The 24,149-nt window shown below is 36.4% G+C and overlaps 1 protein-coding gene across 1 annotated transcript in view; it reads left to right on the top strand.

The window, feature by feature from the left end:
• BBS7 (Bardet-Biedl syndrome 7) overlaps positions 1-23,761 on the top strand; it is a gene marked incomplete at its 3' end in the record, with an annotated part of 37,734 nt that extends 13,973 nt beyond the window's left edge. The window contains exons 6-14 of the mRNA XM_011976373.1: positions 1,250-1,322; positions 1,992-2,108; positions 3,728-3,858; positions 7,886-7,970; positions 9,315-9,417; positions 11,142-11,334; positions 12,802-12,876; positions 19,179-19,244; positions 23,622-23,761. Coding sequence (XP_011831763.1) covers positions 1,250-1,322; positions 1,992-2,108; positions 3,728-3,858; positions 7,886-7,970; positions 9,315-9,417; positions 11,142-11,334; positions 12,802-12,876; positions 19,179-19,244; positions 23,622-23,761 — 983 coding nt within the window. The remainder of the gene's footprint in view (positions 1-1,249; positions 1,323-1,991; positions 2,109-3,727; positions 3,859-7,885; positions 7,971-9,314; positions 9,418-11,141; positions 11,335-12,801; positions 12,877-19,178; positions 19,245-23,621) is intronic.
• Between the last annotated feature and the right edge of the window lie 388 nt (positions 23,762-24,149).

The raw sequence follows: 24,149 nt of genomic DNA, 5'->3' as shown, positions 1-24,149 counted from the left end.
TCCAGCTACTCGGGCAACTGAGACAGGAGAATCACTTGAACCCGGAAGGTGGAGGTTGCAACGAGCTGAGATCACACCATTGCATTTCAGCCTGGGCAACAGAGTGAGACTCCATCTCAAAAAAAAAAAAAAAATTAAAACAAAAATGTCATACCATATTTACTATAATTTTGCAAATTGTGTTTTCTTTTCTTTTCTTTTTTTTTTTTTTTTTTTGCTCTGTCACCCAGGCTAGAGTAGTGGCGCAATCTCAGCTCACTGCAACCTCTGCCTCCTGGGTTCAAGCAATTCTCCTCCCTCAGCCTCCTGAGTAGCTGGGATTACAGGCACGCACCGCCATGCCTGGCTAATTTTTTTGTATTTTTAGTAGAGACAGGGTTTCACCATGTTGGTCAGGCTGGTCTCGAACTCCTGACCTGATGATCCACCAGCCTCAGCCTCCCAAAGTGCTGGGATTACAGGTGTGAGCCACCACGCCCGGCCCATTTTGCAAATTGTGTTTTCTTTCAATTCTAGATCATGGATATTTTTTCCATGTGAGTATAAGTTCTTCTAAATCATTCTTTAACAGCATCACAAATACTGCGCCCCAAATGACAAGCATTACAAGTAGCAAAATTGAAAAACTGAGAAATATAAAAGGACCTAACTTGTTTTTTTTTATCTAAGTAGCAGGTCATTCTGCCTCTAACTGGAGCAGATTTTGGGAATACCCAAAGGCAAGGCCAACATTTTCCTTAGGAAGTAACTTTGTGTCTATTAAAATATTTGGATGTATTCCAAGTTAAAGCTCTCCAGTTCACCTAGAGAGGACAGGGAATAATTTGTTCCTAGAGACTTGATAGGAAAATCTACCAGTGTCAAGTTTTCAGGCAAACAACGTATTTGAAATATATTAAGGGTAGACAATATTTTAAATGTTTTCTCCATGGTCTTTTACACTATATATATATGTGTGTGTGTGTGTGTGTATATACGTGTATATATATATACGTGTGTATATATATACCTGTGTGTATATATATATGTGTGTGTATATATACGTGTGTGTATATATATGTGTTCAAATCAGTTGATATATGCAAAATTGCTAACAAATGCAAGTTGTATTCATAACCTAATTTTTAAAGCAATTTTATTCTAGGTGTTACTAAGAGTACTATATTTGAATATTGATGTTATTCATGAATGCCTCTATTATTTTCAGTCTGTATTCTGTTTCAGTTTTTAAATACTTCTTTTCCTTCAGGGATCTGATGTGATGTATGAAATTGAAGTTCCTGGCCCCCCTACTGTCTTAGCACTACACAATGGAAATGGCGGTAATCAAGATTTTATTTTTCACAAATCAACTATGTGTTTTAATATTAAGTGAAAATGGGAAATTGTAGAAAGGACATAAACTAGAAATGAGACAGTTGTCTTTCTGGGATTTTGCCAGTAACTAACAGCACAAGTTATTGAACTTTTAATTCTCCATTTTTTTTTGTTTTTGGGGGCCTGGGGGGCAGGCTCTCACTCTGTCTCCCAGGCTGGAGTACAGTGGTACAATCTCAGCTTACCACAGCCTCGACCTCCCAGGCTCAAGGGATCCTCCCACCTCAGCCTCCCTAGTACTACAGGCACACATCACCATGCCCGGCTAGCTTTTTGGCATTTTTTAGAGACAGGGTTTTGCCATGTTGCTCAGGTTAGTCTGGAACTCCTGAGCTCAAATGATCCTCTCACCTTAGCCTCCCAAAGTTCTGGGATTACAGGCATGAGCCATGGCACCCAACCTAGTTTCTTCATCTTAAAATTAGATAATGGGGAAATGTCTTATCTCTTATAACTATAAAATTGAGTGAATATATAATAACCATTCTCAAAAATTAAGTTTTATGTCTTTTTATAATATTTTTTAAATGAGATTTTTACATAACAATATTTTAATTTTAAAGAGATTACTAATTGTAGGAGAAATATAATATGTTGACTTTAATTATAACTAGGTGACTCTGGAGAAGACCTTTTGTTTGGGACATCAGATGGAAAACTTGGGCTTATTCAGATTACTACATCCAAACCAATACACAAGTGGGAAATTCGAAATGAGAAAAAGAGGGGAGGTATGCTTTTCATGTAGTTCAGATTCTGAGGTGTCAATGATTATTAAGTATCTTAAATTATATAATTTATTCTATTTTATTTATACTACATAGCAGACTTAGCAATTCACACCTTGATTTATCTACTATTTGTTTATTTGTCAGGTCTGTTATACTATTGGCATAATTCTTTTAAAGTAAGAAATGCTTATAGTAATTTGGTATTGATGCGTTTTTACAGGCTAATATCATTTTATGCTAAAATCCAGTTTTAATTGGATTTTAGTTGTCTGAGGTAACTTAGTTGTCTGAGGTACAGAATTAATTGGAATCTAGGAGTCTTTGTTATGAAGCAAAGAAGAAGTGCAGTGGGTCAGAGAATATTCCTGTTTTCTAAGGAATTTATAACTTTCTAAGGAGAATTTATAACTGATTTGGTAGATAGTGAGATGCCTATGTATATGTTCAGGATGTTCATATATTCATTTATTCCTTCAACAAATACTTATTAGGAGAGACAGAGTAAAAACAAATAAATACATAAGACAGCTTTACCTAGTCACCTGAAGAAAATAAAACAGGACAGTGTATTGGAGAGTGATGATAGAAGGAGGAGGGTCACTTTTAGACCAGGTAGTCAAAGATAGCCTCTTAGAAGAGGTGAAATTTGAAATGAGATTCAACTGATAAGAAAAAGAGTTAGCAATATGCAGATTTGCGGGGAAAAAAATGTTTCAGGAAGAGGAGGAAGTAAGTGCGAAAGATTTGAGGTGGAGGTAGGTTTGATTCATTTGAGGAACAGTAGAAAGGTCAGTTTGGCTAAATGCATTAACATGGCAGGAGATGGAGTCAGAGAGGTAGAGTAGAGCCAAACTCTGTAAGCCTTGGAAAACAGTTTGAATTTTAATCTAGGTGCTGTAGGAAGTCATCAGAAAATTTTCAGTGGGAGTGTGACATTTAATTTACTAAGCCTAAACAAAACAAAGGACACTGTTTGGAGAATGGATTGGAGGGGGCGGGAGGAAGCAGGTCAAAATTGGAAGCATGGAGACCAGCTGGAAGAGTTATTATAATTTATTCTAGTCTAGGCTAGCTTAGTCTAGGCTATCAGTAGCTGGAAACCTAAAGGAGACAATTTCAGTATGTATTGTGGAGGTAGAGAAGATGGAATTTGCTAGTGGTTTTGATATGAGGGGTGGTGAGAAAAAAAGAAATCAGAGATGTAGCCCAGAATTTTTGTCTAAGCAGCTAGGTAGAATAATTTATGGAGATGGGGGAAGACAGGGGGAGGAGCAGTATTGAGGGGGTATGGTAAAAAGGGGAATAAAGAGTTTTGTTTGGGGTATGGAAAGTTTAAGATGCAGATGTCTGTGAGAAGATACCAAATTGAATATATCAGTCTGGAGCTTTGGCCAGAGCTGGAGGGAGATATAAATGTAGGGGCCGTTCTCACACAGATTATATTTAAAGACCTGGAAATAGATGAATGTGGATGGACAAGAGAAGAGCACTTGATTTTGCTCAAAGATTTTTACTCAGCATTCTGAGTCGGAATATGTGTTATTTTCATTCTTACTTGGCATATACTTGACGATAACTATTAGTCTTCTTAATAACTTATCACATATCTCTTTTTAAAGGTATTTTGTGTATTGACAGCTTTGACATTGTGGGTGATGGGGTTAAAGATTTACTTGTTGGGAGAGATGACGGAATGGTGGAAGTGTATAGTTTTGATAATGCAAATGAACCTGTTCTACGATTTGATCAGGTAAGTTCATTAAAAAAGACTATATATGCTTATTATTTGTCAAATTATTATAGAGATGACAGATGGTTTGAATTTTATTAAGTGAAAATATATTAAAATCTTGTGTTTGGTTTAAAATATTGCTATTTTGATGTTATCAGAATCTTCTCCAGACTTCTCTTATGTTTGAATAATAGACTCTTGCCTTTAAGCAGGATAATAAATTACTTTTTCATTATACTTTAAAATATTATTATAAGTATCTAAAGTATTAAATATTTTGCCTTTGTTTATAACATATAATGACACTTTATAGGAGTAATATTTATATGTTTGGTTAATATAAATGAGTCTGTTGTTTTAAAATAATAAGATTTTAGGAATAAACTTCATATTGTTAGGACAGTATCAGAAATAACCTTAAGCAAAAGGAAAAAAGTAGCAGTTTCACTCTACCCACTCAAGGGCTGCCTGTATAAGAAGAAATACTAGATAAAAGTAATTTTAGTTCACATATTTTAAATGTAATTAAGCTGATTTATGCCAAGCTATAAAGTTACATAGAGAAGCATTCTGGCATAAATTGAATCTTTCCTTTTCATGAACTAGTGTTCTCCAATCCCGGGCTTCCCTATCCTGCCTCATATAGGACATACTGAGGCTATTAAACTTAAAGGAAATAAAAGAGTTCACAACTCAAGTGTCAACTTTTTTTTTTTTTTTTGGTCTAATTTCTCTACTAGTGGTATCTCCCAATCCTAACTTTAACTGCAGTTCAGAAAATACAAGTGGTTTGAAGCACAGGTAAAATATGTCATTTAGAAAATATAGGGATAAAAATGTTACACAGTTGAGGTTATTTTTTAGATTGGTTTCAAATTTGTTCATCTTGTTTTGGTGTAAAAAGTCATCCTGCTAATGAGGCAAGTAATAGTCTAGGCTTAGAAATAATAATCCATTGTTGATGATCTCCTGCTTTTTCTCATCAGCCCTTTGAGAAACTTTCCTATTCGGACCCCAAGTCTCCTCTTTGACTTTTATTCTAAACCCCAGAAATGTCATAGCATTTACCTGTTCTGCCAGGTCTGGCACTAAGAAATCCTATCTTCCTCTTATTTCTTCTGTCTAATGACAGAGGTCCTGCTTTCAGGTTATGCTTAGGTTGGGAGTACTCTGCGTCATCTTGGATTCACATCATCACTTACTATGTTGCTTTTATAATCAGGAGGAGACCTACTGTCTGACACAGTCTGGACTGGTAGATGGTTGATTAATCAAAAAAGATAGTTAAGGGGTAAATCATAAAAAGAGAAAATATGTATACCTTGAACATTGCATTTTAACTTAAACTTATATACTCATTTGCCAATATTTTGAGGAAGGACCAAGGTCTTTTTTTTGTAAGTTTAGTTCCATGTTTTCTTACATAAAACTTATCCATAGTATATTGCCCAGGATCTCTGATTTTATGGTTATAGGATCCTTCCTTCCTTCCTTCCTTCCTTCCTTCCTTCCTTCCTTCCTTCCTTCCTTCCTTCCTTCCTTCCTTCCTTCCTTCCTCCTTCCCTCCCTCCCTCCCTTCCTTCCCTCCTTCCTTCCTTTTTCCTTTGTTTTTCTTTTCCTGCTCCTTGCAGAACAAGGCTACCCCATAGCCAGTGTGCAGAGTAGCCCCAATTTTTTTATATAAGTACATAAGATAAATGAATTTCATTAAAATGTTCTATTAGCAAAAAATTATATAGAAATGAACAGTTAAAAAAGGAAATGAATAGTTTTAAAAATGTTTTCCAAGTATATTGCATTAAAATACTCTTTAAAGTTGTAATTAATAGTTCCCTGATAAACCACTCAGAAAGTGAGAGTGTGCGTGTTTCTATTGGTTGAGTAAAACATTATTCTGCAAGTCAGGTGATTTCCAGTGTTTTGTGTTCAGTAAATTAAAGGAAGATCTAATCAAGTTGTCAGATCAATAAAAAACAATTTTTTGAAAACTTTTATTATACACATCAACTGGACACTTAAAAATGCAGATATTTGACCCCACCTGTAAATCTAACTTTATGTGATTTATAATCAAACCTTTGTTACTTGAATTTCTCAGGTAATTAGCCTCAGGAACAACTATCACATCCTAATTTGCAGGATAGCTCAGAGGTTTGCCCCCTATAGGGTAGGTGAAGAGAACTAGTGTTTTGTTGATTGTCTGGTTTAGTGCTAGTGTCCCTTCCTTCCACTCCCTCCTTTAAAACAAAGGTACTCAGTCTTGCCTGCTAAGAATTACATACCAGAGTTTTTCAAACTGCTAGTCAAAACCAATTAGTGTGTTGCCAGTGCAGTTTTTAAAAAACAGAATAGATTAGAACATATCAGAGTATGACACAAATCTTTTAAGTTAGATACATTGCTTTATATGTTTATGTGTGAATGTATACCAGATTGTAATATAAAATTTATTGCTTGCTTTCCAAATAGCTTGAAAGCCACCGACCTAGAGTGTTTGTTAAAAACAGAGTTTCTGGCCAGGCACAGTGGCTTATACCTGTAATCCCAGCACTTTGGGAGGCCAAGGTGGGAGGTTTGCTTGAGCCCAGAAGTTCAACACTAGCCTGGGCAACATAGGGAGACCCCATTTCTGCAAAAAAAAAAAATTAAAAATCAGCTAGGTATGGTGGTGTACACCTGTAGTCCCAGGTACTTGGAAGGCCAAATTGGGAGGGTCACTTGAACCTGGGAGGTTGAGGCTGCAGTGAGCCGTGATCATGCACTGCATTACAGCCTGGGCAACAGATCAATGTCCTGTCTAAAAAAACAAACAAAAACAAAAAACCAGCTCCCTGCATTATTTTAAAAGAAAGAAAGAAAGAAAAAAAAAATACAGATTCCTAGTTGAGTTACCTAAGTGGTTGTCAAAAAAGTTTGGGAAGTCTTGCTTAAAAGATGGTTATTATAAACACTGAGTCATCTGAAAAAACTTGATTTCTCTCCACAATAGCAGTTTTCCTAAAGATTCCATATAGGTTACCATCTTCTTTATTTATCTAAAAAACTATTTTGAGAATACACATAAGAGATGGTGCATGGAATTCAGATAATCGACTAAACTTACAGGGTATTTTGCTTTTTGCTTATGTAATTTTTTTTTTTTTTTCCCCAGACAGAGCCTCGCTCTGTAGCAAGACTGGAGTGCAGTGGCATGATCTCGGCTCACTGCAACCTCCGCCTTCGGGGTTGAAGCGATTCTCCTGCCTCAGCCTCCCAAGTAGCTGGGACTACAGGCACGCACCACCACGCCCACCTAATTTTTTTGTATTTTTAGTAGAGATGGGGTTTCACCATGTTGGACAGGATGGTCTCGGTCTCTTGACCTCGTGATCCGCCCACTTCGGCCTCCCAAAGTGCTGGGATTACAGGCGTCAGCCATCGCGCCCAACCTTGCTTATGTAAGTTTTAAAAAAACCTTTCTTTATGAAAATAAACTGGCCGGGAGCTATGGTTCACGCCTATAATCCTAGCAGTTTGGGAGGCCAAGGTGGCAGATTGCTTGAGCCCACGATTTGAAGACCAGCCTGGGAAATATGGCGAAGCCCCATCTCTATAAAAAATAGAAAAATTAGCCCAGCGTTGTGGCACGCACCTCTAGTCCCAGCTACTCTGGGGCCTAAGGCAGGAGGATCGTTTGAGCCCAGAAAGTCAAGGCTGCAGTGAGCTGTGATTGCACCACTGCACTCCAGCCTGGGTGACGGAGGGAGACATTGTCTCTAAATAAATAAATAAACTATTTTAGCTCATTAGATGAGTATATCGTTAGTTGAGTGGTACCCACAAATATACTAGGATCGTTTTGAATCTTCTTTCCCAAATTTAAAAACACTGAAGTTTCCTGCCATTTGTTCAAGATATTTTGTCTTTCTAATCTGAGTGTCTGCACATAAGCATTCAGTAAATATATGTTGAATGTCTGGAGCCAGGGAAAACATTGTGTAGCTTATTTTTAACATGTCTGAATTTTTTAGTTACTAATGAAGTGCTTGGTCTTAAACTTCCTTAGATGATGTCTGAAAGTGTCACATCTATCCAGGGTGGTTGTGTAGGAAAAGACAGCTATGATGAAATCGTGGTGTCCACATATTCAGGTAAAGTAAATGATAATAGGTAATTGAAGAAAGAGTCAGCAACAAAAAAATCTAAACTTAAACTGCTTTTGATGTCTCTTTTTTAAAAAGAGTTATAGTAGTCCCCCCTTATTCATAGGGAATCTGTTCCAAGACCCCTAGTGGAAGCCTCAAACCTCAGATAGTGCTGAACCCTGTGTATATTTTTTTCTTATACCTACATGCCTGTGATAAAGTTTAACTTACAAATTAGGCATAGTACAAGATTAACAATAATGAATAATAAAATAGAGCAATTATAACAATATGCTTAACATCACTACTCTCGCGCTTTGGGGCCCTTATTAAATAAAGTAAGGTTACTTGAACCCAAGCACTATGATACGGCAACAGTTGATCTGATAACTGGTTTGGCTTCTAAGCGAACAATAGATAGGCTGGTAGCAGGTATCATATACAGCAGGTGATATGTTGGATAAAGGGATGATTTACATCCTGGGCAGAATGGAGCAGGATGGCATGAGATTTTATCGCCCTATTCAGAATGTTGTACAATTTAAAACTTAGGACTTATTTCTGGAATTTTCCATTTAATATGTTCAGCCTACCATTGACTATGGGTTACTTAAATGCAGAAAGTGGAATCGTGGATAAGGGGAGGCTGCTGTGTTAATCAATCACTCTTACTTATAGCATTAAAAACTTTCTTGGTTAAAAAATAAGGAGAAAGTATAGGCTTCTTGATTTATAAAATAGTTGATATTTGAATAATACTTTTTAAGAGTGTTTAGCATGTCACTCTTACCTTTATTAAATTATCTTATTTGATTTAAAGAGAAGTACTTATTGAGATTTATTTTATGTTTTGGGCTATGTATGTGTCTGATAAAAAAACTTTTATTTTGAGACAGGGTCTCAAAAACTTGCCAAAACTTGTTTTGAATTGGTAATTTTTGCATCCTCATAGTCGTCATGTGAGAGTTTAAATTTCCATGAAAGTAATTTTTAAAAGGCAATTCTTATTTTTCAGCTATTTTTGAAATTGCTAGACTATGTTGACTTACTCCATATTTTAAATCTGTTAAGAAGTAAAAGATTCCCTTCATTATAGTATTATGGTATTTCAGGCAAAAAAAAAAAAAAAAAAAAAAGATATCGTGAAATGCTTAAGTAATTTCTCTATAGTCTGAATATTTTCCAGCTTGATTTTGTGTTTTGTTTTTGAATGAAGTCCTAGGGTTAAGACAGGCTGATATTGGTGGACAAAGGGGCATGTACATTGGAGTTTCTGCTACACAATGCATAATTTATCTTTTTTAACACCAGCAGTACTAAGTGGTGCGTGACTGTAATTCATCTCTACAGGCTGGGTTACAGGTCTGACAACAGAGCCCATTCATAAGGAAAGTGGACCAGGAGAAGAACTAAAATTTAATCAGGAGATGCAGAATAAAATTTCTTCCTTACGGTAACTTTGAGTTTTTTATTTGCTTTTTTAAAAATCTCATGAAGTGTGTGGTTGTTGCTTTTTATTACTTATAGATGGAGTATATTTTATTGGAAGGAATTATATAATTAATTAATCACCTTTTAAAATGAAAGTTTACAGTTTTGAGAAAATTAGCAGTAAGTGCTGATTAATATTTTGGAGATAGAAATATACTTTTTGTATGCCTTATTCTGAATTGACTTTTTCTTAGGTCAAGAGTTGTATTTTTCATTTTTTTTTTTTTTTTTTTTTTTTACATCATAGACACTTGTAGTGTTTTATTTTTTGATTTTTACAGACATTAGAAATAAATCAACACAGATGGCTGTATTATTTCTCATTAACTCTAACATTTACTCTTCCTGTGGACCCTTCTGAATCTGTAATGTTGGCTTATAAATTTTCTTAACTGGAACTGAGTAATGTTGACTCCCCTAGACACAAGAATTGCTTTTATGGTATGCTCAATTTGACGTGTGCTATGAAAATGGGGACCTCAAACTCAAATAAAGATGCTTCATACAATAAAGAAGTAGGAGTTGCTGAAACTTTTAATGACTGCTCTCCCCATTTCAACCCATGCTGACCTTTTGTGGAGTGAAGGATGATCTTTTTTTGGTGGTAGTTGAAGGCTACAGAGACTTTTAAGGCAGCAAATGCCACAAATACTAGTAGTACAAGCCATTTCACCAAAGCCACCAGAGAGCAAGCTGTAATGTTCATGTAAACAAGTATGCCAGATTCATTCAGGATATCCTACTTCATGCAACAAGGATACAAGTATAGTTAATGAGTACTCTCTCACATCCTCAATATAGTACCTTTTATTTATAACCAAGTCTACCATTTCTTGATTCCACACTGGAATGTAAGCTTTACGAGAAGCTCATGTCTGATTTGTTCATTTGATACCCAAACACTGCTAGGTACATAGGAGTAAATCTGTAATATTTAGCAGTAAATATTCTTTAATGAATGAATCTTTTCCTTTGTTCATCACACAAATCCCTTCCAAGCTCCTCCCTAGACTTTTCCTCCTAAATTGTGGCTAGTTAAGCCTCATGTTTCTCTATCCCAATGACTGTTCACTCCATTTGCATGTGGACCTTCCCCTTAACTGGAGCTCTAAGCAATGCCTGTGTAGTTCAGTCTCAGCAGAATCCTCTCCAACACTTGGTAGTTAAGCTGTACCACTGGCTCATGATCATCCTTGTGGTCCCCAAAACGCTAATATTCTGCAGCTTCCTTTTTATTTTTTATGTCTTCCCTAGTGTCTTACTTAAAATTACATGTTTACTAGCTTCACACATTTTGTCTCTTTTCATTAAGTCTAGTATGTTCTGCAATATTAATTTCTCTTTAGTATAATAAGTTTCTCTTCTGATTAGTATTTTATGTAACTGTACTAAGATTCCTGTGTTAAGATTGATTATTTTGTAGCCTACCATGATATTTAAAACTCTCTATTAATATTGCTAGTATGGGACTGAGTACGTGTTTTAATTTTTGGGTTAAGGATAAATAATGTGGAATCATTTAGTCAGTCATAGAAGCAAAAATTTTTTTCCCTTTATTTTTATTTTATTAGCTCAACTAATAAAAACACATTTTGTAAAAGCAAATGTCTCAAATTTTTGTAAACATTCTAAGGACCTCAAATGTTTATACTTACATTTGACAAATTTGTGTATGTTTTTCTCCAGGAATGAGTTGGAACATCTGCAGTATAAGGTATTGCAGGAAAGAGAGAATTATCAGCAGTCTTCTCAATCAAGCAAAGCAAAATCAGCAGTACCTTCCTTTGGTATAAATGATAAATTTACACTAAATAAAGATGATGCCAGTTACAGCCTTATCTTAGAGGTACAGACTGCAATAGATAATGTCTTAATACAGGTAAGCAAAATGTCTAATTTCTTAGTTTTATGACTGGATCTATTTTACAAACCAGTCATATGTACTAATTATTATTGAACATTTTTAGTTTTAGACAGTAATTTTTTATTTTTTTAATTTTTATTTTTTTGAGACAGAGTCTTACTCTGTCACCTAGACTGGAGTGCAGTGGTGCAATCTCAGCTCACTGTAACCTCCGCCTCCCAGGTTCAAGTGATTCTCCTGCCTCTCAGCCTCCCGAGTAGCTGGGACTGCAGGTATGTGCCACCACGCCTGGCTAATTTTGTATTTTTAGTAGAGACAGGGTTTCACCATGTTCGCCAGGCTGGTCTTGGACTCCTGACCTCAGGTGATCCACCTGCCTCGGCCTCACAAAGTGCTGGGATTGCAAGCGTGAACCACGCCACCCAGCCATAGACAGTAATTTTAAATGTTTATGGCCTTTTAATCTATTGTTTGCTCATAGATTATTTGAATTGTATTTTTACTTTTTATTTATGTACTTAATAAACCAAAGATGGGCTTAAATTTTAAGAAGAAATAGAAAAGACAGTAAAATTTTTCTTCTTTGGCTACCCTCTGGGAGAATCTTAACAAAGATGTGACTTAGAAAACTACTATATTTAACGCCCTTGCTAGAACTTTTTCTTTTTAAGCCCCAAAAGTACAGCTTGCTCATTAACCCAATAGTTTCTGGCAGGTCAACAGGCAAAGTAGAAAATCCTAAAGGGTGAAATTTAGGGGTAATAATGTATGACTCCATTCATCAATGTATACATTTGCTGACTTATTTAAATTAGAAGGTGTTCAGGAAGTAGAAAAGAATAGGATAAATAGAAAACAAGCAACAGATAGTAAACCAATCACAAAATGAGAACATAATAAATTGGAGGAAGAGAAGGTTTAAAAAGACGTAATGAAGATATCAGATTATTTTAAAAAACCTAAAGGCAGAAAACTCTCTTAAGTAATGCTAGCTCATGGGTTGTTGCATTGAGCAACTCTGGGAATGCCATTCACGTAGAACACAGTGCAACAGCTTTGTCCTAGAAACTGCCTCTCCAGAGGAGACCAAAAATTATCTTCTTTCTGTGTTACAGGTGAAATTGAAACTGCTAAAAATGAATCAGAATGGCCATGTGATTATTTATAGCTCATAGTAACATTTTTAGTACTTTACAAAAATAAGTGGGACAATTGGACTTCTTAGGGGGTGGTAAGAGATTATATTCTGTGATTTTTATATTCCAAGTTAGAACAAAACAGGTGATTGTAAAATAACATTTATTCTTTATTATATTTATTTTCTAGAAGTATATACTATCAAGTATAAATTAAGAGAATTCATACTCTCAGATTTAAAGATGAATATAAACTAGAACTAAGGAGAACTCTTAGAGAAAACATAATTTATGAACATTTTTAGGTTTTCCATCTAAACCTTCTTTTTTTTAATATTGACTGTAGAGTGATGTTCCAATAGATTTACTTGATGTGGATAAAAATTCTGCTGTTGTTAGCTTTAGCAGCTGTGATTCTGAGGTGAGTAAAAAATATAAAAGAATTCTTCACATGCTTTCATTTCTATTATGCCATTTTGATTAAAGTCTATAAATGCTGTTAGGTTTTGATGTTTCTTTTTCAGTCATTTCTTATGTAACCTCTCCTTCAAAATCTGTGTCGGTTCTCTTTCCCTGTCCTCAGTCGAGAAACCTAGTGTTGTCCTAGATTCCTTCCTTCCTGTGATCTGTTACAGGTTGATAACCCTTATGTGAAATGCTTGGGACCAAGAAGTATTTTGGATTTTGGATTTTTTTAGGTTTTGGAATATTTGTTTTATACTTACTGGTTCAGCACCCCAAATTTGAAAATCTGAAATTCTGAAATGCTCCAGTGAGCGTTTCCTTAAAGTATTATCTTGGCACTCAAAAAGTTTAGGGTTTTGGAGCATTTTAGATACTCAGTTTGGGAATGTTTAGCCTATAGACCCAATTAGTCAGTTTCTGTCAGTTCTACCTCCATGGCTTTCATACTTCTACTTGGCTTCATTCCTACCCCTGTTAACTTAGTCCAGGCCCGTATCATGTCTTCCTTGAACTACTTTATACATTTCTCTGCCTCTAGTCTTGCCTCTGACTTCTGGGATATGCTGTATGTACACTACTACCAGAAAGTCTTCCTTCCTAAAACACAAACATCACTGTATCTTTCTTTTCTCAAAACCTTTTAAATATTCCTGATTTCCTGCTAGATATAAATATAGATTCCTTATTGTGGCATAGAAAACTTTCCATGATTCAGCTCTTGATTACATTTCTAACTTCTCTCTCACTGGCTGCTACCACCCCTCCCATGCACATTATTTCTGCCAAACTGAAGTTCTTAAAATTCCTGAAAATGCTATATAGTTTCACACATCCCTGCATTGGAACATGATCTGTTGCTTCCCCCGCTCTTCCTGCCCTGCCCCACTTTTTCTAGGCTTGTTGAATGCGTAATAAACTTCATTCAACAGACTTTTATTGAGCACTTAACATGTGCACAGTACCTGAGATGAGATCACGTCAGTGCTTTTGGACATGCTTTCTGTATCTCTTCTTTCTGCTTAGTACTAGCCGATAAGCAGTCTCAGAGCTACGTGTGACTCCTGAAGAAAAGTCAAGGTATAGATAAGGTTTGGATTAATTGCATTGGAGAAGGCAAGCCAGAGCAGGAGGAGATGGTAACTGGAGTTGGTGGGTAGTTGTATTAATATGTATTTTATTTTCATTTTTATGCATTGGCACTGCTGCAGAATATATTTTACTTATTTGGTTTTTGTTACTTATTTACTTTTTTTAAGACATGGTCTCACTCTGTTGCGCAGGCTGGAGTGCAGTGGCGTGATCATGGCTCATTGCAGCCTCGACCTCCTGGGCTCAAGCAGATCCTTCCACCTCAGCCTTCCAAGTAGCTGGGACTACAGGCACAAGCCACCATGCCTGGCTGATTTTGAAATTTTTTGTAGAGACAGGGTCTTCCTATGTTGCCCATGCTGGTCTCAAACTCCTGGGCCTAAGTGATCCTCCCACCACAGCCTGCCAAAGTGCTGGGATTATAGGCATGAGCCACCATGTCTGGCCTTATATATTTTTTAAAAAGGAGGAATAAAAGAGTAGATAAAGTAAAATATTGATAGATATAAGAATACTTTTCTTTCTTTCTTTCTTTCTTTCTCTTTCTTTTTCATTCTTTCTTTCTTTTTCTTTCTTTCTTTCTTTTTCGTTCTTTCTTTCTTTCTTTTTGTTTCTTTCTGTCTTCTTTTTTTTTTTTTTTTTTCTCTCTCTCTCTCTCTCTTTCTTTCTTTCTTTCTTTTTGACGGAGTCTTACTCCATCACCCAGTCTGGAGTGCAGTGGCACAATCTCAGCTCACTACAACCTCCGCCTCCCAGGTTCAAGCAATTCTCCTGTCTCAAGACTCCCAAGTAGCCAGGACTACACACACACGCCACCACACCTGGCTAATTTTTGTATTTTTAGTAGAGATGGGGTTTTGCCATGTTGGTCAGGCTGGTCTTGAACTCCTGACCTCAGGTGATCCACCCACCTTGGCCTCCCAAAGTGCTGGGATTACAGGTGTGAGCCACCATGCCCAGCCTATTTTTCAATATAACTTCATAGTAAAAATTTTATTTTTAATAAGAGATTTTATAACAGTTGTATTACATTATCAATATATGGTTTGTCATCCCTGTTTGAGAACAAAACATAAAAGATATGGCCTACATTTTTATGATTATTTAGAAAATCAAGTTAACATAAACTTAAGATCTTTGATTCTTAAGTTACTATGAAAGATTAATCTGTTTTAATTACATCACTGAAGGATTTTTTGAAATGACTATTTCATACTAATTTAAAATATGTTTTCTAGGACAGTGGCTTTAAAAAAACTTATGGAGATTTCAAGTATACACAAAAGTAGAAAGACTAGTATAATAACTTGCATGTACCCATCACTAATTTTCAACATATGGTTAGTCTTTTTTTTTTTTTTTTCAGAGATGGGGGTCTTACTGTGTCACCTAGGCTGAGGTGCAGTGGTGTGATCATAGCTCATTGCAGCCTCAAACTTCTAGGCTCAAACTTACCTTCTTGTCTCATTCTCCTAAGTACATAGGACCATAGGCATATGCCATGATCCCCGGCTAATTTTTTTTTTATTTTTTTACATTTTGTAGAGATGAGGCCTCACTTTGTTGCCCAGGCTGGTCTTGAACTCCTAGCTTCAAGCTGTCCTTCCACCTCCCAGCCTCCCAAAGTGCTGGGATTACAGGTGTGAGCCACCATGCCCAGCCCAGTCTTATTTTCTCATGCTCTTCACCCTCTCCTTCCCCACTCCCAAACCTCATCCCAAACATGTTATCTGTATCATTTATCAATAAACACTGTAGTATATAACGTTTGTTTTTAATCATACAAGAATATATTTACGGCTTGGCACCGTGGCTCGTATGTGTAATCCCAGCACTTTGGGAGCCCAAGGCAGGTGGATCACCTGAGGCCAGGAGTTCAAGATCAGCCTGGCCAACATGGTAAAACACCCTCTTTACTAAAAATACAAAACAAGTAGCTGGATGTGGGGGCACGCGCCTGTACTCCCAGCTATTCAGGAGGCTGAGGTATGAGAGTCAATTGAACTCAGGAGGCAGAGTTTGCATTGAGCTGAGATCACACCACTGCACTCTAGCCTGGGCAACACAGCAAGACTCTGTCTCAAAAAAAAAAAAAAAAAAGAATATATTTACTTTTAAATTGATCGGTCCTCTCTGTTGAGTTTAAATGATTTGAAATTGTAATGTTTGAGTTTTATATTTTATATTACCATCCTTTTCATTTCTTTGATTATTTAATAAAAATAGAGAAATAGTCTCGAAAATAACATATAAATTATCTTACGTTGCTATGTCTGTTTTTGTAATCCATGAACCTAGCTACATTTCTCTATTTCTAGTAGTTTAATATTCAATTTCAAGAAGTTATAATATTTGAAGGAACTCCTCTAGGTTAGTTCAACAAACATGTATTAAGTGCTTACAGTGTGCCAGGCACTGTGCCATTTGCTGGGAATAGAGAGAAGAGATATTTTCTTTCCTCTGTAAGTATTTGTGAAAAATCCAAGAGATTCAATATCAAACTCTGATGTATGTGCCTTTATAGTATAAACATTTTGTATTAGTCCATTTTCACACTGCTGATAAAGACATATCCAAGATGGGACAATTTACAAAAGAAAGAGGTTTATTGGACTCACAGTTCCACCTGGCTGGGGAGGCCTCACAATAATGGCAGAAGGTGAAAGGCACATCTCACATGGTGGCAGACAAGAGAGAATGAGAGCCAAGAGAATGGGGTTTATAAAAACATCAGACCTCATGAGACTTATTCACTACCATGAAAAACAGTATGGCAGAAACCACCCTCATGATTCAGTTTTCTCCCACTGGGTCCCTCCCACAGCACATGGGAATTACAGAAGTACAATTCAAGATGAGATTTGGGTGGGGTCACAGCCAAACCATATCATTCCACCCCTGCACCTCCCAAATTTCGTGTCCTCACATTTCAAAACCAATCGTGCCTTCCCAAAAGTCCCCCAAGTCTTAACTCATTTTTGCATTAACTCAGAAGTCCACAGTCCAAAGTCTCATCTGGGACAAGGCAAGTCCCTTCTGCCTATGAGCCTGTAAAATCAAAAGCAAGTTAGTTACTTCCTAGATACAGTGGGGGTACAGGCATTGGGTAAATACAACCATTCCTAATGGGAGAAATTGGCCAAAATAAAGGGGCTACAGGCCCCATGCAAGTCCAAAATCTAGCAAGGCAGTCAAATCTTAAACCTCCAAAATGATCCTTTGACTTCATGTCTCACATCTGGGTCACATTGATGCAAGAGGTGGGCTCCTATGGCCTTGGGCAGCTCCACCCCTGTGACTTTGCACGGTGTACTCCCCACTCCTGGGTTCTTTCATAGTCTGGCATTGAGTGTCTGTGACTTTTCCAGGCTCACAGTGCAAGCTGTTGGTGGATCTACCATTCTGGGGTCTGGAAGACAATGGCCCTCTTCTCACAGCTCCATTAGGCAGTGCCCCAGTAGAAACTCTGTGTTGGGGCTCCAACCCCACATTTCCTTCCACACTGCCCTTGACAGGTCCTCTGTGAGAGCCCCGCCCCTGCAGCAAATTTCCGCTTGAACATTCAGGTGTTTCCATACATCTGCTGATATCTAGGCGGAGGTTCCCAAACCCCAATTCTTGACTATTGTGCACTGACAGGCTCAACAACACAGGGAAGCTGCCAAGGCTCAAGGCTTCTGAAGTCACAGGCCAGGCTCTGCGTTGGCCCCTTTCAGCCACGGCTATAGTGACTGGGACACAGGGCACCAAGTTGCTAGGCTGCACACAGCATGGAGATCCTGGGCGTAGCCCACAAAACCACTTTTTCCTCCTAGGCCTCCAGGCCTGTGGTGGGAGGGGCTGCCATGAAGACCTCTGACATGCTCTGGATACATTTTCCCCATTGTCTTGATGATTAATGTTCGGCTCGTCATTACTTATGCAAATTTCGACAGCCAACTTGAATTTCTCAGAAAATGGGATTTTCTTTTCTATTGCATTGTTAAGCTACAAATTTTCTGAACTTTTATGATCTCCTTCCCTTATAAAACCGAATGCTTTCAACAGCACCCAAGTCACTTCTTGAATGCTTTGCTGCTTAGAAATTTCTTCTGCCAGATACCCTAAATTATCTCCCTTCAAAGTTCCACACATCTATAGGGCAGGGGCATAATGCTGCCAGCCTCTTTTCTAAAACATAGTAAGAGTCACCTTTGCTCCATTTCCCAACAAGTTCCTCATCTCCATCTGAGATCACCTCAGCCTGGATTTCATTGTCCACATCACTATAAGCATTTTGGACACAGCCATTCAATAAGTCTCTAGGAAGTTTCACACTTTCCCACATTTTCCTGTCTTTTTCTGAGTGCTCCAAACTGTTCCAGCCCCTGCCTGTTACCCAGTTCCAATGTCACTTCCACATTTTTGGGTATCTCTATAGCAGCACCACACTCTACTAGTACCAGTTTACTGTGCTAGTCAATTTTTACACTGCTGATAAAGACATACCAGGAACTGGACAATTTACAAAAGAAAGAGGTTTATTGGACTCTCAGTTCCACCTGGCTGAGGAGGCCTCACAATCATGGAGGGATGTGAAAGGCATATCTCACATGGTGGCAGACAAGAGAAAAGAGAATGAGAGCCAAGAGAAAGGGATTTCCCCTTATAAAACCATCAGCTCTTATTCATTACCGTGAGAGCAGTATGGGAGAAACTGGCCCCCATGATTCAATTATCTCCCACTGGGTCCCTCCCATAACGCATAGGAATTACGGGAGTACAGTTCAAAATGAGATTTGGGTGGGGACACAGCCAAACCATATCACATTTGGTGTTTGCATTGTCAGATTTTTAGAAGAATTCTTAATGTTTAAAAATGTTATCGTAAAAACTCAAGATGGAAAGAGCATGAGCTTTAGATAGGAATTTGAATTCCAGTTTCATCACTTAATGGCTGTGGGGAAGTTATTTAACTCCTCATAACCTCAGTTTCTTCATCTGTTAAAGCTTAATTAGTAAAACTTAGTGCATAGGGTTTTTGTAAGTATAAGTTAGAACATGTTTCAAAAGCACTTAGCACCAGTGACAGGTACTTAAGTAAATGGTAACCATTATTATTATTGATGCCCTTTTTTTGTTGCTAAAAACATGGATTCATTCTTTTCCTCCACTTTGTATTCTTCCCAGTCAAATGACAACTTCCTTCTCGCCACTTATCGGTGCCAGGCAAATACTACAAGGCTGGAACTCAAGGTAAAAATATTAGAAATTACCTTTACTTGAATGTTTAAATTTCCTTTTTCCTGCTGGTATGTCTTATAACATATGATATTATTTGTTTGCATTTAATTTCTCCCTGAAATGAATTGTTTTGGAGTAATGAATTTTGAATGACCAGTTAGGATATAATTTAGCCCAGACCACAATCTCTGCTATTATTTCTTAATCATCTTCTCTAAAATTATTGATTTTTATTTTTTAAATAGAAATTGGGTTTTGCCATGTTGCCCAGGTTGGTCTCAAACTCTTGAGCTCAAGCAGTTCATATGCCTCAGCCTCCCAAAGTGATGGGATTACAGGGATGAGCCACCATGCCCAGCCTAAAATTATTGGTCTTAAAGTTTCCTCTAACTGAAAATTTTCTTTCAAATGTTTTATTATAGAAAGTTTCAAACATTTATAAAAGTAATGAATCCCCATGTATTAATCACACAGCTTCGGCAGTGATCACCTCATGGCCACCTTGTTTATGCTATCATTACTACCCTAAAATATTTTCAAGCAAATACAAGATACTCATAATTTCATTTAGTGTGTCTAAAAGATAGGTACTCTCTCTTTTTTTAAACATAACTACACTATTATCACACCTAAGAAAAATCAACAATTTTTTAATATTATAAAATATTTAATGTTCAGATTTTACTGATTTTTGTTTTACAGCTTGTTTAATCCAGTCATCCTTTTTTTTTTTTTCTTGAGATGGAGTCTCACTCTTGTGCTCTCGTCGCCCAGGCTGGAATGCAGTGCCATGATCTGGGTTCACTGCATCCTCCGCTTCCCAGGTTCAAGCAATTCTCTTGCCTCAGCCTCCTGAGTAGCTGGGATTACAGGTGCCTTCCATCACACCTGGCTAATTTTTGTACTTTTTTTTGTTTGTTTCGTAGGGACGGGGTTTTACCATGTTGGCCAGGCTGGTCCTCACAGTCATCTTCTAAATTAACTTAGTTATTAAAGTATCTGAGCATTTGTCATATATTTTCCTACCACCTGAATTTTGCTGATTGCATTCCAGTGATATCATTTATCATCATACATTCTAGAGAAAACCTTTTAAAGTTTGACATAATCATTTTTATAATTAAATACTTACCATAGCACACAAATCTGTTTTAGTTATTTATAGTGGGATTAATTTTGATAGACGTATGATCTAAAAATTAAGGACTGTAACTTTTTTCCTGGTGTTGCTGATGTTTTGAAACTCAAAGGTTTTTTTATTTTTCAAGAGAGATGCTGTTACACAATATTTTTTTCACATCTGGTTAAGGAAGTTCCAGTTAAATATGATGTTTCCCCTGAACAATTCATTTTGGTCTGCATACATTCCTTTTTATGTACTTTGAAAGAAAAATGGAAAACTAGGATAAATTTATTTCTTAAAAAAAAAAAAAAAAAGTATCAGTAAGTGACCTAATTAAACATTTTACATTGAGCAAGTTTCTGCTGACAAATTTGAAAGTTGAGTAAAAATTGATTAAAAGCAATGTTTCACTTTTTTTGTTGTTGTTTTGTTTTGTTTTGTTTTTGAGATGGAGTCTTGCTCTGTCACCCAGGCTGGAGTGCAGTGGCGCAATCTTGGCTCGATGCAACCTCCACCTCCCTGGTACAAGCGATTTTCATGCCTCAGCATCCCTAGTAGCAGGGATTATAGGCGTGCGCCACCATGCCTGGCTAATTTTTGTATTTTAGTAGAGACAGGGTTTCACCACGTTGGACAGGTTGGTCTCGAACTCCTGATCTCAGTTGATCCACCCACCTTGGCCTCCCAAAGTACTGGGATTACAGGTGTGAGCCACCACACCCGGCCATGTTCCCCTTTTTTTAGTTGGACATAATAATTTTAAAGTGTAGAAGAAAGACAAAATGCCTGAAAAGAGCCAAGAAAATTATGAAAAAGAAGAAAAGTAAGGTGTAACTTGCTTTGCCATATGATAAAACATACCATAAAACTACCATAATAAAAATAATGGAGGATATATCCAAGCCTAAATATATAGGCCATACAACAGAATAATCTAGAAATAGAACCCAGAATATATTTCACATTTATGGGAATTTAGTGCATGACATTTCTATTTTAATAGAAGGGAACACTTCTATTAAATCACTATTTCTGTTTAAAAATCACTGTTGACACAACTAGCATCCATCTAGAAGAAAATCAAATGAATTGTTATCTTATGCCATATATAAAAAATAAATTCAGATGAATTAAGTACCTACTTATTTAAAGAAAGAAGACTTAATTGTCTAACAGTAATTGTCAATAACGTATAAACAGCCTATTGTTACAATAAAAACCACCAAGTAAGGAAAATAGGCAAAGGATATGGACAGGCAAGTCACAGAAGAGAAGATTGGGCACAGTGGCTCACACCTGTAATTTCAGCACTTTGGGAGGCCAAGGCGGGCAGATCACTTGAGGTCAGGAGTTCAAGAACAGCCTGGCCAACATGGTGAAACCCTGTCTCTACTACAAAAAAAACAAAAACAAAAAAGTTTTTTGTTACAGGTGTGTAATCCCAGCTACTTGGGAGGCCGAGGCATGAGAATCGCTTGAACCCAGGAGATGGAGGTTGCAGTGAGCTGAGATTGTGCCACTGTACTCCAGCCTGGGCAATGGTGTGAGACTCTATCTCAAAAACAAACAAACAAGCAAACAACCCAAAACACAGAAGAGGGAATCAAAATAGCTAACAAACAAAAACGTTCTACCTCATCTTTAGCCAGAGAAATTCAAATTAAAATAACAAAAAGCAGTTTCTTTTTTCTAGCAGAATGGCAAAAAATTAATAGTTAAAGAACAACATCACTGGGGAGGGGGATGAAGAAAATGACACTGTCAGTCACAGCTCGTGGAAATATAAGTTGTTACAACCACTTTGGAAAATAGATATTAGCTCCTTTGGGGAAATCTATTAATAGCAATAAAATAACAGTAATATACATACAGACATGAATATAATTAATTGCAGCATTGCTTGTAGAAGCAGAAAAGTAGAACCAAGGTGAATACTCATTAATGATTGAATGGTTGAATAAATAACTATTTATCCATATCTTGGAATATTACACAGCTACTATAAAGAATGAGTTGATTTATACAGATTAACATGGAGGGAATTTCATAAAACACACAAAATGTGGATAAAATCTCTCTATATAATTTGAATATATTTTTATTTATATTAATATAAATATGAGTAAATGTATGAAAAGAAACACACCTGTCTGATATAGCCAGTTATATAATATGGGAAGGCATAAGTGGGATGGGAGGAGCAGCAAGGTGGTGGTGATAGGAGAGGCAGAGATAAGGGGGAAAATGTGAACATTAGAAATGAAAGCAAAGATGTGTAGGATATCCAATAGACTTAGTCATGTGAAATGATACATTAAATTAGATCCTTCTTTTAAATTAGATCTTCCCAGCTCAGTGAATTACTATTTCCTGTTAAGTATGTTGAATTCTCAGGATATCCAGCCAGTTATATTCAAAATAGCCCAAAAGAATTTCCAGTTCAAATATGCCATAATTAGATTATAGGTATGCATCTCTATTTTCACAGAATGTCAATAATTAAGTTATTTGAAACATTTTTTCTGTCAATAGATTTTTATAATAACAGCTATGTGCTAAATACTTTTTTTGTACCTGTACGTGGAGAGACATATGAAAGCATAACTACCAAAGTAGTAATAATGATCATCTGGGGTGGGAGGATTTCAGGTGACTTACATGTTTGTCCAGATTTTTCTTTATTGTTTAAATTTGTAAATAAGGAATATTAATTGTTATGCTGATTATTACAAAATAATTTTTCATATAAAATTATTATGTTCTATATTAAAGCTCTTTTTCTTGTGGAAAAAAATCTCTGCCAATATGAGCTTATTACTCTTTAAAACTTAACACCAAAATATAGGTTTATCAGATCTATTTTTTGTTTTCTTTCTGTAGTTTTACTTATTATGTTTTCTTATCCTCTTCCTTGTCAGCAATATTCACAGTGCAACATTTGCAAAACATCTTACTTAAACTTTTTAATGTTTCCCACTTAGGTCAAATTTTGATGTTTTCCCCCTCATGCCATGAAAAGTATGAGTTAAAGTATTAATTAGATTAGAGAAGTTACCTTTGTGTAGTACAAGAGGTACTACAATCTGTCCCATGAATTGGAACAGAGTGGGACGGGAGAAAGACGCTAGACAGCTTTCCAACTCCTCTTAAATTAGGTCTTCACATCTTAGTAAATTTTAAGTACTTGATAACTTGTGTTGAACGTTTTAAAGATATGTTTTGCTGCTAAATATTCTTATTTTGTTTTCTTTTTTCTGTTGAATCAGATTCGCTCAATTGAAGGCCAGTATGGCACACTACAAGCATATGTGACTCCAAGAATTCAACCCAAAACCTGTCAGGTCCGCCAATACCACATCAAACCTCTTTCACTCCATCAAAGAACTCACTTTATTGATCATGACAGGTAGGACAAAGGAAAGAGCAGTTTCTTTTTAGGATATTACACAATTCAAATAGATCTGTTTTTTATTTTTATAGTGTAAATTCTGTTAGCAAGTTCTACTTTTAAAAATTAAATAGTTTAAATATTATAGATTTAATATTTCTAATAAATATAAGATTATTTGTTTTATTTTACAAGCTAGTTTGAGTTGTACTTTTCCATCTTTCTCATATATTACTATTCTGGGATTATTGGAATAGCAGTTCTCTTTCTCAGATACTTAATGTGAGAGCAAATACTGTTTAACCTTTTTTTTATTATTATTATACTTTAAGTTCTAGGGTACATGTGCACAATGTGCAGGTTTGTTACATATGTATACATGTGCCATGTTGGTGTGCTGTACCCA

The sequence above is a fragment of the Mandrillus leucophaeus genome, unplaced genomic scaffold (genome assembly GCF_000951045.1).
Source record: "Mandrillus leucophaeus isolate KB7577 unplaced genomic scaffold, Mleu.le_1.0 Scaffold1649, whole genome shotgun sequence".
NCBI classification, from domain to species: Eukaryota; Metazoa; Chordata; class Mammalia; order Primates; family Cercopithecidae; genus Mandrillus; species Mandrillus leucophaeus.
Note: the sequence above shows the minus strand (reverse complement) of the source record. Positions and strands in the feature narration are given on the sequence as shown.